Genomic DNA, 16,785 nt, shown 5'->3' on the forward strand with positions numbered 1-16,785 from the left:
ATAGGTATTGGTGCCAAGTTCCAGGTATCAATACTTGAGCATTTTATTTTAATTTTTGAAATATCGAAGCTGAAATAGTATCAGTACCTAATATAGGTATAGATACTTGTTCTCAAATTTTGAAAATTTTACAGATTGATCCTTATTCAAGCTCGGGTTGACTTAAGAGCTTTCGTAGGCTCGACTAAGACTCGGATTTTAATTATATATCATGATATCTAATTGTTTATAACATGATTGAATGTTTGAAGGATTTATTTATGATATATTTATTGATCTGTAATTTTAAATATGTTGTAAATCAGTCCTTGTTAAATTTTGGGTTGATTTAAGAGTGTACATAGGCTCGTATAATACCTGAGAAAGGTTGTAATTGGTGATTATTGAATTGAATTGACTATGATTGTATGAATTATGTGTAAATTAAATATTAATTTTCTATTTTTACTTGAAAATGATTGTAGCATCCCGTAACTTAAATCCGGTGATCGGGTCAGGCGAGGGGTGTTATATTTCATGTGTATAATTGCACCAAATTAAAGTTCATGTATAGAATTATACATTAAATTAAAGTTCATGTATAATTTTAATATCTATCCCTAAAATAAAATACTAATATTTTAAAATTTTAATCCAAATGGTTGTCCATAACTATAGGCGTGCATGGGCCAGGCTTGGTTTGGGCCGGACTCAAATAAAAATTCAGGCCTGTTTGCTAGGCCTGTGCCCAGCCCGAAAAATGGGCATAAAATTTTGCCCAAACTCGACCCGGATAAAAATGCTAAAACACGGGCCCGACCCGGCCTGTCCATATTATTTTTATATAATTTTAAAATATATATAATACATCAAAAGAAATATTTCCCAACAAATTGAAAATAAATTTTAAAAAATATGTATATTTAAATAACACTAAGATAAATGCAACTTAACAAGCAAATGCCTCTAAAATAATAACAAAATTAACAATAAAATAAGTTTTATACAATATCCAAACAAAAACAACAAAATAGTAGCAACATAATAGTAAAATGGTAACAAAATAGGGAGAAAACAACAATAAAATAATATTAAAAAATAAAAAATATTTTTTTTTGTCATTTAGTGAAGTTGGGCAAGGCCCGAGCCTGATGCCTTACCTGAGCCTCACCCGTTTTTTAAAAGGGCCTTATTTTTTGTCCAAGCCCATTTTCGGGCCTATATTTTTGCCCAAATCCTCCTATATTTCGAGCGGGCCTTCAGGTCGGGCCAGGTGACCCGACCCATGAACAGGTCTATCCATAGCAAAGTCATGAACTTTTCGCCTTAATAAATCAATTTAATTTTTATTTTTATTTATTTAATATTTAATTAAATAAGAGTGGAATTATAGAAAGGGTTGGATATTTATTGAATATTTAATATGCAAAGGCAATGACTTTACGCCTTAATAAATTATTTTAATAAATATTTAATTAAATAAGAGTAGAGTTATAAAGAGGGTTAGATATTTATTTATTATTTTAGGTATAATTACTAATATTTAATTTTAATTTATTTAGTATTTAATTAAATAAGGGTGGAATTATAGAGAGTGTTGGATATTTATTAAATATTTAATATTTTAGGTATAATTACTATTTGAATGATTAATTTTAAAAATTACTAAAGACATATGTCAGTATTTACCATTTTAAAGTTGGTGCTTATATATATATATATATAAATAAAGAGTTTTATACACTTTTTTTTATCATCGATTAAGATTAAATCTATGGTTAAACTTAAATATCAGTTAGTTAAAAATGACAATTATTTTTTTCCTTTGTATTATTCATCTTTTTTATTATTTTTATTTTCTATTTGTCTAAATTTGAAACATTTCATTAATATCTAAAATTTTTTTCTCTCTGAATAAATTAGTGGACAATACCAATATCGATCACCAACAAGTTAAAATTAGATCAAAATCATTTTGGTTGGTGACCGATATTAGTATTGTCCATTGATTTAGAGAGGAAAGAATTTTAGATATGAATTGAGTCTTTCAAATTTGGACAAATAGAAAATTAAAAAAAAAATTGGAGGAGATGATAAAGATATTTAATTTTAGTATTGTTATTTCTAATTAATTGATATTTAATTTTAATCATAGATTTTGAAAATAGTAAAACTTAATAACTATTGTTTGATTAGAAGTGAAATTTTAAAATTTTAAAAATTATAAACACTAACTAAAAATGACCAAGCTAAAAGTATAAGATTAAGAGTAATTATTTATTTCACAAACAATGAAAAAATTTTATTCCACAAACGAGATTAAAATTTTGCCACATGTCTTATTTATTTGAAAATTTTTAAATACAATTTAAGAATATATGGTACCGTAAAATGTTCGGAATTTGGAGGATCAAGGTTAAATCTATGGAGCATATCCGTTACACAACATTCATTGGTAGCTGTCCCTCATGTTTGTGGTGGAAGTGCAACCTGATCTTATAACCCTAGGCCTAGCTATAATCAGTTTATTGGAGCTTTGTTATAAATATATGAATTGGTTGTGAATTGTGGTGCATGGATCTAATTTCAACGCATAACCAACCAAATAAGGATACAACCAAAGCCACCCAAAACAGATATAAGTTGTATGTATGGAAACAAAACCTTCCAATCTGTTTACGTCATTTTCATGCATTTTATACACATTTCATTAACTTTGTCGATCAAAACAAAATATTTGTTTAAATTAATATTTTTTTAAACTAAAAGGTTTAAAGGTTCCAACCAATATTTGAGAGAGATATATATATTTAGTTGTTTAAAAAATTTATTAAGAAAAGATATATATATCCATGTACTGTGAACAGTTATTTGTTGTCCCCGAGGTTTGAACTTAGATGGGTTTTATAAATGAACAACTCTTGATCACTAGGTCAATCAAGAGAATTCAAGAAAAGGAAGAATTATTGGAAAAGTGAAGATTGTTTTAATCAATACGTGAGTTTTATACACTATCAATAAATAATAACATGATTCTTTAACATTAAATAAAACAAAACAAAACAATGTGAAGAGATTACTTAATAAATACTAATAATTTTATTTAAACATTAAGTATAATAAATATTGATAATTTCATACTAAAGTATAGGTATGAGGTTTATAGTATTTATTTATAATTAATTAATTATTAGTATGGTGGTGTGTGGAAGAAGTGCGGGCACTTATAGGAACATCATGAGAGCAATTAGTGCGAAAGCAAAATTATGAACCTTAGGGGTTGGAGCTAGAAACGTTGAGATTGAAGTAAATAGGGCTTATGTCTAAGGCCGCGTTCGCATCTCATGTCATATTATGCTTAATATTACTAGGACAAGATTGAGTAGTCCCTTTCATCTTCAAACGCCCGCATACTCATATTTAACATTCATGTAACATAGTGGAGACAGTATGCGATGGAAATTATAGTAAAAAGATCAGAAAAAGTTGTCTGAGATTCAAAGAATTGGAACAAAAATCAAATCACTGGCTTTCTCAAAGTTCATTGTTTCACTCCAACATGAAAACACACAGAAGGATAACAAATCCATTAGAACAAAGCAAAGTTCCAAGCTGCATCAAGAAACAATGAAACAGTACTTCTCTCTTTCATGGTATGGGCATTTTAGAAGCATTTCCTGTGGACGATCGCTGGACCTGATTCATCATACTCAGCCTTTGCGATCCACATCTGAAACCCAAATATCGACCAAATAAGCATGCCGCATTATCAGTTATATATATACATATATGCAAATCTGAAGTCCAATAACTTACTTGTTGGAAGGTGCTGAGGGAAGCCAAGATCGAGCCTCCGATCCAGACACTGTACTTTCGCTCAGGTGGAGCGACAACCTTGATCTTCATGCTGCTAGGAGCGAGTGCAGAAAGCTCCTTGCTCATTCTGTCCGCAATACCCGGGAACATGGTTGTACCACCACTAAGGACAATGTTACCATACAAGTCCTTCCTGATATCCACATCACACTTCATTATTGAATTGTATGTAGTCTCATGGATGCCTGCAGCTTCCATACCAATCAAGGATGGTTGGAAAAGCACTTCGGGGCATCTGAAACGTTCAGCACCAATGGTAATAACCTGACCATCAGGTAACTCATAGCTCTTCTCTACTGATGAACTTGTTTTTGAGGTCTCTAGCTCCTGTTCATAGTCAAGGGCAATGTAAGACAGCTTTTCCTTAACATCTCTCACAATTTCCCGTTCGGCTGTGGTGGTGAAGGAATATCCACGCTCAGTCAGAATTTTCATCAAGTAATCAGTGAGGTCTCGACCAGCCAAGTCAAGACGAAGAATGGCATGTGGGAGGGCATAACCCTCGTAAATAGGCACTGTGTGGCTGACACCATCACCCGAGTCCATCACAATACCTAACATAAAAACAGGCACAATGATGTTACATCTCTCATCTCTCATATACCAAAAAAATATGTTCCGCATTAAATTTAATTCAATTCCAACCGTAAACTTTCAAGGAGTTCACCAGCCCTCCAAGCCAATTCAAATTGGAAATTTTTTTATACACTAATAGCAGGTGATAATCAAGAATCAAAACAGACAGTTGAAACTCAATGGATGGATCATTTATGATTCTTACCGGTTGTACGACCACTGGCATAAAGTGAGAGCACGGCCTGGATAGCTACATACATAGCAGGGGCATTGAAGGTCTCGAACATAATTTGGGTCATTTTCTCCCGATTAGCTTTTGGGTTAAGTGGAGCCTCAGTAAGGAGAACTGGGTGCTCTTCCGGGGCAACACGAAGCTCATTATAAAAGGTATGATGCCAAATCTTTTCCATATCATCCCAGTTGCTCACAATACCATGCTCAATAGGGTATTTCAAAGTCAAAATACCTCTCTTTGATTGAGCTTCATCACCAACATATGCATCTTTCTGGCCCATGCCAACCATCACACCGGTGTGACGTGGCCGACCAACGATGCTAGGGAATACGGCTCGGGGAGCATCATCCCCAGCAAATCCAGCCTAAAACATAACATTTTTACAGTCAAATTACATCATATAAAAGAGCATAAACATCAACCTTAACTGATATAACGTCCAAGTACTGGAAACACACACAAATTCCCCCCACTGCAAATCCAGCCAAAACATAACATTTTAAGCTTACTTATACCATATAATCTTCTTCTGTTTTTTTTTAAACTTATCTCATATAGAAAAGCATAAACATTAATCATAAAACTAAGTGTTAAGAAAAGAAGAAAATTTTCCGACAATGATAAGAGCTTTCAAATGTTTTACCTTAACCATTCCAGTTCCATTGTCACAAACAAGTGGCTGAATATCCTCACCTTCTGCCATCTTCTACAACCTGCTATATATATAGCAAAAGTAAAACGTTATCTTTAGGGATGAATATACAACCTAGGAAAAAAATGAAAAAAAAGCTCAGATTCTCCCATAAATTCCGTCAATGGAATCTCAAATTTATATCAAATAAAATCAAAACAAAAGTCAATCTTTCTGCAATTTAATATATTTATCCATTCTTCCTTGATTTTCTTTCTTTTTAGGTCTATAAAGTCAAAATTCAAGCATCCTCAGATCCCATCAAGGAACTGAAATCTAAAGCACCCTCACAACACATCAGCCAAGGAAAAAAAACTACATCAAGAACACAAATTAGATCTTAAACACAAAAACAAAATAAAACCAATGCTTGAAATGGGATTGTGTTTCTTTATTTCGCTCAAAAAAAAACCCAATTCATTAAAACAAAGCAAAAAAACAACCCGTTAAAAGAAAAGCGAGAAACGGCCGGCAGATCCAACCAAAGGGCAAAAAGAAACGACCTTGGGAAAATCGAAGGTGTGTTTGATGGGGAAGAAAGTGAGGATTAGAGAGATTGAGGAACCGGTTCTTTGAAAGTAAGAGGCAAAGTGAAGGCTATGCAATGACAGGAGTATAAGAAGGTGACGAGAGTGAATCTGGGCCGTTAGATTTTTTTAGGAATGAGAACGCGTCATTGGGCTCTCAATATTCAACGCTTCTCCACTCATTTCCCACCCTTTGAATTATAGTAATAAAAATTATTTTGGTTTTTTAGTGGAAAATACAAAAAATTTTACTTGGTATTTCTCAAAACCTAATAATAATTCAAAATTTAAAATTAAGGTTTATTTCTTAAAATATAAAATAGTGTAATACAATTGCAGCCATTGAAATATGAATTTTAAGTAAATTATCCATTCAAGCATTCTATTTTTGTGGTCCTGTTTTTAAAGAAATTTATTGATTGAAGTATGCTACATTTTTGTGGTTCTATTTTTCTTTAAAAAAAATCATGGCAATCAATAAATGAGCTACACAATTTTAACTTATTTTTTGGTCACAATATTTTTTAAATAAATAGCTGTTACACTAATGAAATTAGTTGTCTGCACCAACCATTTTATATATTATATGAGTTAAGTCCTTAAAAGCATAGTAGTAACCAACTTAAATAGTTTTAATAAATTATGAACAAGTATCGGTCAAGATTTATAGGTGCATTCATTTGCAAACATTGGAAGTATAGGTTTGCTTGCTTGGAACGTTAAGAGTGTAATAAGTTTCACAATCACAATTTCTTCATTAAAATTTTAATTTAAACTTGTTGGTTTGGACTCTGTGCGTTAATAATGGAGTGGGAATCCAACTCCATGTATGCGAGTTGCAGTCCGAGGACGGGTTTTTGAAGTTTAGCTCAAACTTTGATGCCAATAGTATCAAGCACATTGAATGGCATCAACCTTGATCAATTGAATATTTATAGAAAAAGAAGGATCATCCTAATGCATATCAGATGCATTACATTATCTAAAGTGAAAACAAAAATGAATTCCTTGGTCATCTTATGTTCGTATCTAACATGAACTCGAATCCATGCTTCTGGAATGAAAACTTAATACTGAAAAAAGTCCATCGAGTAGGAAGTTTTACCCATCATTCTACAGGAATGGGGGAAGAATTACCCATCTGCGCGGGTACTTGGGCCTTCCTTCATTGCCGTCAAATAGCTGCGAAGAACAAGAAGTTAAAGGTAAGGGGAAACTTTAAACCGAAGACATGATAATGAGATTAACAGAGTTGATATTCTATCTATTAACAAGACATGAATATATAAACAATAACCTCCAGGCGAAATCCGAGTTCAATATAAGAGATGCGCATGCACTCACACGCAATGTATACTAACATATAGAATGTTATATGCAGAAAGCATATTGAAGGAAACCTTAATTGCCTGCACGAAACCTATATGGTTTAGTGGTTCAACTGGAAAGCTAAGGAAATACCTTCTTCAAACGGCGGTGCTTTGTGAGGGCCCAATTGGTCATGATAGAAGTAGCAACTATGAGAAATACATAACCTGCAACAGTCTGCGTAGCAATATTGAAACCGAGCCATTGGTAAATCTCTGTAGTGTAGTTTGCACATGTCACAATGTTGAATAGAAATCCATGAGGAATTTGATAGCCTCCGCTCCCATCAGGATTTCGTAGATTCTTCAGTATGATATGACAATATAAGTTTGACAGTTGACAAACCAATCCAAATCCAAACCCTATCTTCATTTGAAGATCACCAACAGGTGTGTAAAGTGGGTGGTTTACGTAGTAAGCTATGTAAGAACCAAAGAGCCAATAATAAGCACAATTCCGGAAGACATTTGAGAGTGGAGATGTTGCATGGCTGAAGCGGTGGACAAAGAATGTTTCCATAATACGTTTGAGGTAGTGGAAACACCAGTAATATACAGCATATGTTTGAACTGGGTGGATGACACGATCCTCTCCATAACCAAAGAACTTGTACATTGGAAAGTAGTAGAAGATAGGATAGAGGATCAAAGGACCCAAGTATTCAAAGAAGAAAAGTGTACTATATGATACTTGCGGACCCAGATCCTTGAACACTACAGTTAACTTGTTCTGTTTTTCATCAAAGTAATCTTTGAGGCTCTTCTTGTAGTTAAGGACGACAGGTCTCTCCTTTGATCCCGGAGGTACTGGGACTGTTAGTCTTTGTCTTGAAGGATAAAACTTTTTAGCTAGTAATTTAACATACAAAATGGGGTTAATAAGATTCTTATGACCAATGAAGCTGCCTACAAACATACGATCAGGAACACATCTAGGAATCACATTTGGGGGTTAAGGGCTCAAATTCCAAATTCATAGCAACAAGAAAACCAGGCAGAAAAGCAATGATCACTGCTATTGGTGAGTTTTTCTTTCCCATCAATGCAGATGCAACTCAAAACTTATCACTTCTACAAAACCATTAGAAACTTAAACAGGATGAAGAATTCAAACATAAAATCTACCAAGGATTTGAACAAAAATAAAAAAGCCTAACTGAGTGGAAAGTTAGTGACACTCAGTGACTCCGTAACCTTGCACATGAACTAGTGAGATGCAAGCAAATCACCCTAGATGTAACATATAATGCTATAATTATTTAGACCAACGGAACATGGGAAAAAAAAAGGCTTATAGCTATTAAAACATGAAACATAGTAGGCATCTTTGTGTATGCTTACATGAAATATCAAAACCAATTTCTGGGATATCATTACAAGCTCGGTAAACAGTAATATGATGCTCATCTATCAAATGAATATGACGCATACCTTCAATTATTTTTGTTATCTTAATCATATAATTAGAAACATAGGCTGGATAAATATATATATAAATGTTATATGCAGAAGAAAACCATAATTTGCATTAGCAATTTAGTGTTGGTACATGGCATCTAGAAGCATACACAACTAGGAATACAAAAGGTCTTCAATCGCAACGATAAGTGTCCATAATGAAACATCGCCTTATCTGGTGTTTCAAGTTACTTCCTCACTCAACAACCAACTACATTAGAACATCCATGCAATGCAATGCGCAAATGAAAAGATAATAGTAACCGAAACTCTAGCCCCCACATGAAACAGGAAAGAGTAAACAAAGCACATGAATCAAGAGAAAACCTTAAACAAAACAAGAAGATTTTCAGGGAATTTCCCACAAAAATTTAAATGTTTTACCAAAGCAGAGTTATAAATTCTTCCTTGTTCTGATAAGAACTACTTAATTGGCTAACAGAGTATGTCATTAAGCTAATTTTAAAGTACTAATAAAGCAAAGTACTTACTTCTCTTGTAAATTGCCTCCTGTAGATCAGCCACGGTAGCCTACAGAAAATAAAACACAATAGAATTAATTTATTTTCCTTCATTTTCCAAGCAAACAATCGGCCGAAAACTATAAACACGCATAAAATAAAATAAGATAAAACCCAAGAAAGATAAGAAGGGATACTGAGTCAGGAAGCTCGAGGCCACCATTGATGAACTCTCTTCCACTGCGTGAAACTAGAGTGACCTTCATCCTATAGAACAAAACAAAAGATACCCAAAATTTGTTAGGGGGAAAGGAACAGACCCTTGGAATCTTTTTGTGTACGGAGATCTCGAAGTTTATAAGTTGAAAAAAAAAGGAAAGTGAGAAGGTGTTTGTGAGTTAATGAAGAAATGGTATTAAAGGCGTATGGTTTGAAGGGGCCTGACGATCAGTTTTAGTGAGTCCAGGTTTCAACAGAGGTGATGTTCACACATCATCCATCTTGCCTACAAAATTACAGGTCAGATTATAATTTCCATCACGTACCACCTCAAATTATTCCGATGTCACGGCCAATTGTAAAACTCTTCACAAGTTAAAGGAAAAGTCTAAAACCAATAGTAAAATAGCCAACAAATATTCATTCAATATTTTTATATACCACTTTAGAAAAAAATTTAAATATATTATAAGCCCTAATACTCTTTATAAAATTAGAATTCAGTCTATATATATTTTATTTTTTAAGAATTTAATCTCTATTTTTTAAATTTTAAATTTTAAATTTAATTATTAACATTGTTAATTTTTTTGTTAAATTTATTAATGTGACATTTTGAAGTAAAAAAAAATTCTCTTAGTAGCCATGTTAACCTAAATTAACAAAAAAAATTAACCATATTAATAATTGAACTTGCATTTTTAAATTAAAAAGGTAGATAGACTAAATTCCTTAAAATAAAAATAAAAAACCTAAATTATAAATGTACGAAATGTATAAAAACTTAGAACCTATTTTAACCTAGATATTTTGTATTTTTTTATAAAAAAAAGCCATTATATATTAAAATAATTATCCACTTCATGAAGGCTAAATTTTTTTTTCTAAAAGTCCAAAAATAAAATAAAATTTTTTGAAGAGGTGAAATGTGGTTTTATAATTATATTAATTTAAAATTTCACAATTTTTGAAAGAATTAGATTGTAAAATTTCTATTTTTAGAGTAGTTAAATTAGATATATTTTTTTGGTGGAGAAAAAATAATTTTACATTTTAAAGTGATTACCAATAATTTCTCTTCATGTACTGAAGTACTCTTTTGCTCTCTAATTTGATCTATTTATGGGTTGAGTTATTATCCAAATTTGAAGGCTTAGCTAAAATTTGTGAAGAGTTTGGAAAAAATATTAAGTTTAAAAAATTAGCTTCAGCAAAAATATTAGTTTCATTTAAAATATGGGTCAGAGTTCAAGCTCAAATATTTTAGTCTCGAGTTTCATCTGACCTGATCCATTTTTTAAATTTGTAATATCTATATTATTATTTAAGGTTAAGCTAAGTTGGCTTTTTTTTTTTGCTTAATCGAAGAACAGCAGTTTAAAGAACTGCAGCAAAACAAGGCAAAACAACTAGAATAAAACAGTTCCAGCTAAAAAACAATAAACAAACATAGACAGAATACAACAAACAAACCACAAAAACCCCCCACTGAACCCTATCAGTAAAACAGACCACAAAGCATCAATAAAACAACACAATTCGCCCCAAAAAACCACCACACGACCTGCAAATTTACAGCAAGCACCCAACCACATAACCCCTTAAGTCACCACCATACCTTAAACATGTCCTGCCTTTTCACACTAGCAACCGCCAGCACAAGAGCCAACGTATTCCCACTCTTGTCCGCTAACAAAAGGTGACATTTCCCATTAACGACAACCTTAAATTGACTTCCTTAAAGAGAGGAAACATCAACCACGGTCTCACACCTTTATTCTCCAACCAATTAAGCACCTTCAATGAACCAACCTCGATGAATAAAGCGCATTTACCTTTCCATCCCATCTCAAAAAACATATCCAAGGTAATGCCAATCGCCCCCACCTTCGCAACAAATGAGTCTTTCGCTTTAAACGGGCCAGAAAATAAGGCTCTTGCCACCCCATCCGATCTTTTTAACACCCCACCACACCAGACTTCATCCTCACACGCTACACCACAAACATTGAATTTAACCCCACCATAACACGGAGGACACCAAAACTTTCCACTCAAACCAACTTCTTTAAAATTACGCCAACTTCGAAATGGACAAACCCACCAAATTCTCTCATCCACTTTCAATTCTTCATACACAGACTTAATCCACATCAAAGCCCGAGTCTTTGAAAGAAAAACCAAGCTGGACAATTTTGGCCACTTTCTATCGAACACCAGCTCATTCCTTGCTAACCACACTGACCAACAAGCTGCTGACATTGATATCAACCATAAACTTTTAAACACACCTGAAAAATATAAACTATTATAGAACAAGAAAAAATCAGGGAAATCCTCAAAAGGTCTCCATTTCACCTCCCACCAATCAAAAAAATTTTCCAGAAACTTTCAATGAAATTGCAGTGGAAGAAAAGATGCACTGCAGTCTCCGGTTCTCTACAGCACCAAGGACACCCGTCCCCTGTTTGTTCAAGCTTCACACCTCTTCTAATAAGAAACTCCTTCGTAGGAAGACGATCAATTGAAATCATTCATATGAAACTTCTCACTCTTGGGGGCACTTTTAACTTCCAAATTTTATCAAAATCAAAACTTAAATCCACCCCCCATCACTGAGCAACAATTCAGTAAGTTTTTTCACCGAGAACACACATTTACGATCATGAATCCATAATAATTTGTCCTCTACCTCAGGGGACAAAAACATACTACTCTTAGCTTCCCTTAACCAAGAAACCATATGCATCTCCCTATCCAATTGCAGACGAGAAAAGAAGTCAGCCCAATTGACCTCCATGAAACCATTCGACATCGAGAAATCTTTGACTAGCCCATTCTTATTCAAGGCTAAACGAAATAGCCTTGGAAATTCCACTCTCAAAGGCCTATCACCACACCAAACATCCTCCCAGAATAAAATTGAATGACCATTCCCCACCAGCCATCTAAATGACTCAATCCCCGTCCATCTTGCAACTATTGTATCTTTCGCATTCTCCACAATACCCCTCCAAACCACCGACATATCTTTTGAATTGTTCAATTTGAATCGCCAATGTTGCGCAGAAGTTCCATACTTTGCAGCAATTATTTTTCGCTACAAAGCTTCTCTATCCATCGCAAACCTCCAACACCACTTAGCCAATAGAGACTTATTTTTAACCCTTATATCCACCACTCCCGCACCCCCCTTAGCCTTAGGCAAGCAAATCTGATTCCGTTTTATCTTTTCCATTTTCCTCCGACCTCCAACACTTCCGCACAAGAAGTTTCATCTAATTTTATCAATCTTTTTTATCACTGTAATTGGTGCTTGAAAATTTGACATAAAATAAATAGGTAGAGAGGATAACATGGCATTAATAAGCACTACTCTACCAGCCCAAGAGAGTGACCTACTTTTCCAACCCGCTAACTTCCTCTCAATTCTCGCCACAATACCATTCCAAGAAGATAACTTCCTTGGATCAGCACCTAAAGGAACACCTAAGTAATTGAACGGTAGAACCCCCAATTTGCATTTACAAATAGCAGCCATTCTGACTACATTCTCAGGTTATCAACTCAGTTAAGAAAATTATTGAAATATTCTTTCGTAATTAAACTAAATTAAATAATATAAGAGTATTTTAGTCTTTTTATTTTAAAATATGTGCATATGATAGGTTTTGAACTCGAACTATTATATTAGTAAAACATTTAATTTACCACTAAGTTAAAACTTTATTTTAATAATTTTAAAACTTTATTTTAATAATTTTATACATTTCATTTCATTATGCACACTTTATTATTTCAATCCATTGTATATCTATACTTACTATTATTTATAAGCTCCTAATTAAGTTGATGTCACTTTTAACCTGGTCATCAACTCAATTAGAAAACTTACTAAAATGTCCTTTCGTAATTAAATTAAATTAAATTAAATTAAATTATTCAAGGGTAGTTTCAAACCTTACTCTTCGTTATTTATTATATGTTATTTTTAAACAAACATTTGTGGTCTAAATATATAGTTTCCACACACATACGTGTGTGATAAGATTTCTAGTATTATATTACGTTATTTTCATACATTATGTAATTTATAACATATAAAAATTAAATCTTTAGTGATATATAATATTATAAATTAAACATTAAAAATGCTAAGTTCGTATTTATATAAATTTAATAAATGAAAAATATATAAAATTTTTAAATATTAAATATAATATAAATATTTAAAAAATAATAATATAGGAAGTAAAATGGGTTGGGATAAACTATTTACAAATATAAATAATTTTGAGCAAAATTTTAAATTCATATTTTAGATCGAATAAAACTTGAACAAATATAAAATATATTAATACTATATTTAAACCCAACTTCATCTCACTCGTCAATACTTCTACCTAATGTGGTCAAGCAATTTACTTTCTTTTTCCAGAAATATCCGCTTATAGCTGTATTTTTTAAGCTATTCACTTCACATATATAACATTTTATTTTAATTTTCACTTCTTTCCCTACGTTGTAGTGGGTGTAACTTTTTCTTTCTTTCTATTTTCAGTTTCTCAAGGATTAATATTATTTTCTATTTTTAAGTTAAATTATATAATTGGTACCTCAAGTATTAATATGTTTATATTTTAATTACACAAGTATAAAAAATTTTAGTTTCATCACCAATATTATCAACATTAAATTAAATGATGCAACTTTTCCCTAGTTGACATATTAAATTAAATTTGAATGTCAACTCCTTAAAGTTCTTTAATCTCTGAGTATATATGTGTTGTCTTATATAAAGTCAATAACCCTTTTGATGGGTCATTTATCGATGTATATTTTAAATGCTCATGACTGAGTCCGTGATGAATTCTTGAATTTGTCTCACCATTGGTTTTTATTGTTGCAAAATTGAACATTCGAATACATTCTTTTAAAGGTTTGTTGTCTTTCTATCTGAAAGAGAGAAAATACGTAGGGCTCTACTATAATGTCTTAATAGCAAGGAACCTGCTCATAAACAGGTTCACTAGCTTATCGAATGAGTGGATGGATCCTTTTGGTAAAGACAAATACCAAGTTCTTGTGCTATCTCTTAGTGTCATTAAGAAGGCATGACACTTTAGTGCATTAGAAGCACCAAGAATATCCATTCGATTATTGTAGTGCGTCAAGTGATCCTAAAGTCGCCCTAACCATTATACATTTCCTTAGGTAACTTGAACGTTATGGGCATTTATTGTGCTACTACCTTAGAAGTTAATGGCTCGTTGAAGTAGTCTCATTCAAATTCAACGGACTTCAATTTGTGAAAGCATTTCCTTTCTTAGGCCTTGCAATATCTGGTTTCGAAAAGCTCTATTTGTTGTTGTGGATTTTGTATTTGTGGTTGGTATGGAGGATTCAATGTTGGGTTCACATGAAGCCTTAGGTTGCGTTGCCTATTAGGGAAAGATTGGACAATTTCTTCTTATTGAACCTCAAGTAGAGGATTTTGTTGTTGAGGGTTTCTGTTTGCCATGAGCTCTTCTAAAATTCTTATTTCTTTGATTCACTTCTTATTGCCACTCCTATTAGTATTCTCATCTTTTCTTACAGCTCTATAAATTGTTATGAACCAGGTCCTGTGATCTTTGCTCACCCTGAGGCTAGGGGGGGCATTGGGGTTGCCTTGAGGGGTGGTGGGTTTGCTAATTCAAGTATTGAGTATAATATCTAGATAGGGATATTGCATGTAGCTTGTATAATATGGGTAATAGGGATCATACAGGTTGTATGGATCATAGCGATGGTTTATTGTGATTGTTGTTGAGGATACTGTTGTCTGAGCTAGTTTGAGCCTGGTTTTAAGTCGTTTGAGGTTGGTCCGAGTTTGTGGGTCTTGCTCCCTTTTTTCTTCTTTTCTAGGAATACTTGGAGTGAATCATGTTTATTCATGCTCATCGAACTAAATGTTGATACCAAGAAGTAGCGTAGAGATCGCAATTGGTTCACCTTGTTTGAGTGGAGAGCCGTCAGGTGTTGATGGCATTCAAATCTTACCAAACAATATTGTGTTTTACTTAGGACATGGAATACGTAAGTGCTATGTAGTTTCCTTCTACGCAAATAGGCTATGTGTTTCCATGGTTTTAAGTTTGGTCATTACAACATGAAGATACCAGGCGACGTGGGTGTCTCACACAAACATTATTGGTTTTGTAAATGGAAATGCATGCAGTGGTTCATGCAAAACGGGTTTAAGGTGTTTGATTTTCAAAGTATGAAAAATGTTTATAATGCATGATGACACGTGAGTGCATTCCGTGCAATTATTTGGGCTACTTCATGCATTTCGTGAACTTAAGATGGTGTGCAGATACGGAACTACGTCGTTGCCCCTTGCCCTCACTACTTTTTTTTCTCTTATATACATTTATAAATTTAAATACGAATATTAAATTTTTATTTTCTCTTAAAAATGTTAAGTAAAAATTATAAATTTGTAAATTTTATGCTAAAGAGTCAATAAAACAATGACAAATCTTGATTTCAATTTATATTTCGCATTTTTATCATGGTTTCATCTCGAATGATGTATACTTGTATATATTTGATTTTATAGTTATTTATGAGTAGGAAGGAATCATAACCTAATTTCATTAAATAATAATAATAATAAGATAAGGTTCATTTTCTGGCCAGCTTTCTCAAAAGCTATTTTTCATTGTTTAAAATAATAATAAATTTTTATATATTTTTATATTAATATTTATATATTTTTATAATTAAATTTAAATTAATAAATACATATTTTATTATTTAAATTGCATTTGTGTTAGGTAAGTTAAGTCAAGATATCAAAATTATTATCTAAACTAAACAGACATGGACATTACTATTAGGTAGCATTTGAGAAATGGAATTTGGATTTAGATTTTAATTTTAATTTTTAGCTTTGAAATTTATGATTTAAGAATTCATATATTTTAAAATTATTTGTTTGGTAATTGAAATATTTGAAATTTAAGATTTTGAATTAATTTAAATTTATTGTTTAGATAATTTAAATTTAAATTTAAATTTGGATTTCAACTAATTATAACTTTTAAAAATATATGTTTTAACTTAATTATTTAGGAGGATTTTGAACATTGTTGTTTAAACCAAATTGGATCAGTCGATCGGACCAAAAATTGTCAAGGTACTAGTTTGGAGAAAGGTATTAGATCAATTGACTTAGTAACCTGTACAGATCAGTTGATTGGGCGGTTGAACCAATTTTTTAAATATTTTTATTTTTATATTTTTAATGATTTATTTAATAGAATCGGACGGACCAGTCGTACCAATCGAATTGATTAAACTGATTAGACCAACAAACCGATGGCTTAATCAATTTGACCACCAATTCTAT

The 16,785-nt window shown here is 32.3% G+C and overlaps 2 protein-coding genes across 3 annotated transcripts; both read right to left on the minus strand.

Annotated features, from left to right (window-relative positions):
* Positions 1-3,484: 3,484 nt before the first annotated feature.
* On the minus strand, positions 3,485-6,156 carry LOC107959871 (actin-58). Of its 2 annotated transcripts, none has more exons than XM_016896040.2 (5): positions 5,861-6,156; positions 5,310-5,379; positions 4,637-5,030; positions 3,796-4,409; positions 3,485-3,709 (listed from the first exon to the last, which is right to left on the minus strand). In XM_016896040.2, the coding sequence occupies exons 2-5, from the start codon at positions 5,367-5,369 to the stop codon at positions 3,644-3,646; spliced, it is 1,134 nt and encodes a 377-aa protein (XP_016751529.2). In that variant the 5' UTR covers positions 5,370-5,379; positions 5,861-6,156; the 3' UTR covers positions 3,485-3,643. The 2 variants fall into 2 exon arrangements, with proteins under 2 accessions (XP_016751529.2, XP_040970122.1); XM_041114188.1 differs by having other exon boundaries at positions 5,801-6,056.
* Positions 6,157-6,789: 633 nt separating this feature from the next.
* Positions 6,790-9,550, minus strand: LOC107959873 (very-long-chain enoyl-CoA reductase-like). The gene is made up of 4 exons (NM_001327704.1): positions 9,368-9,550; positions 9,201-9,240; positions 7,346-8,100; positions 6,790-7,066 (listed from the first exon to the last, which is right to left on the minus strand). Exons 1-4 carry the CDS (start codon positions 9,434-9,436, stop codon positions 6,998-7,000), a joined length of 933 nt encoding a protein of 310 aa, NP_001314633.1. The 5' UTR covers positions 9,437-9,550; the 3' UTR covers positions 6,790-6,997.
* Between the last annotated feature and the right edge of the window lie 7,235 nt (positions 9,551-16,785).

The sequence above is a fragment of the Gossypium hirsutum genome, chromosome A05 (genome assembly GCF_007990345.1).
Source record: "Gossypium hirsutum isolate 1008001.06 chromosome A05, Gossypium_hirsutum_v2.1, whole genome shotgun sequence".
NCBI classification, from domain to species: Eukaryota; Viridiplantae; Streptophyta; class Magnoliopsida; order Malvales; family Malvaceae; genus Gossypium; species Gossypium hirsutum.

Coding starts and splice junctions, on each gene's coding strand:
- LOC107959871 (XM_016896040.2), bottom strand. CDS start 5,369: ATGGCAGAAGGTGAGGATATTCAGCCACTTGTTTGTGACAATGGAACT. Junction 5,031..5,309: donor ATGGAACTGGAATGGTTAAG/GTAAAACATTTG, acceptor GTTATGTTTTAG/GCTGGATTTGCTGGGGATGA. Junction 3,710..3,795: donor CCCTCAGCACCTTCCAACAA/GTAAGTTATTGG, acceptor TTTGGGTTTCAG/ATGTGGATCGCAAAGGCTGA.
- LOC107959873 (NM_001327704.1), bottom strand. CDS start 9,436: ATGAAGGTCACTCTAGTTTCACGCAGTGGAAGAGAGTTCATCAATGGT. Junction 8,101..9,200: donor GGAGGCAATTTACAAGAGAA/GTAAGTACTTTG, acceptor TTAAATTACTAG/CTAAAAAGTTTTATCCTTCA. Junction 7,067..7,345: donor AGCACCGCCGTTTGAAGAAG/GTATTTCCTTAG, acceptor TGTTCTTCGCAG/CTATTTGACGGCAATGAAGG.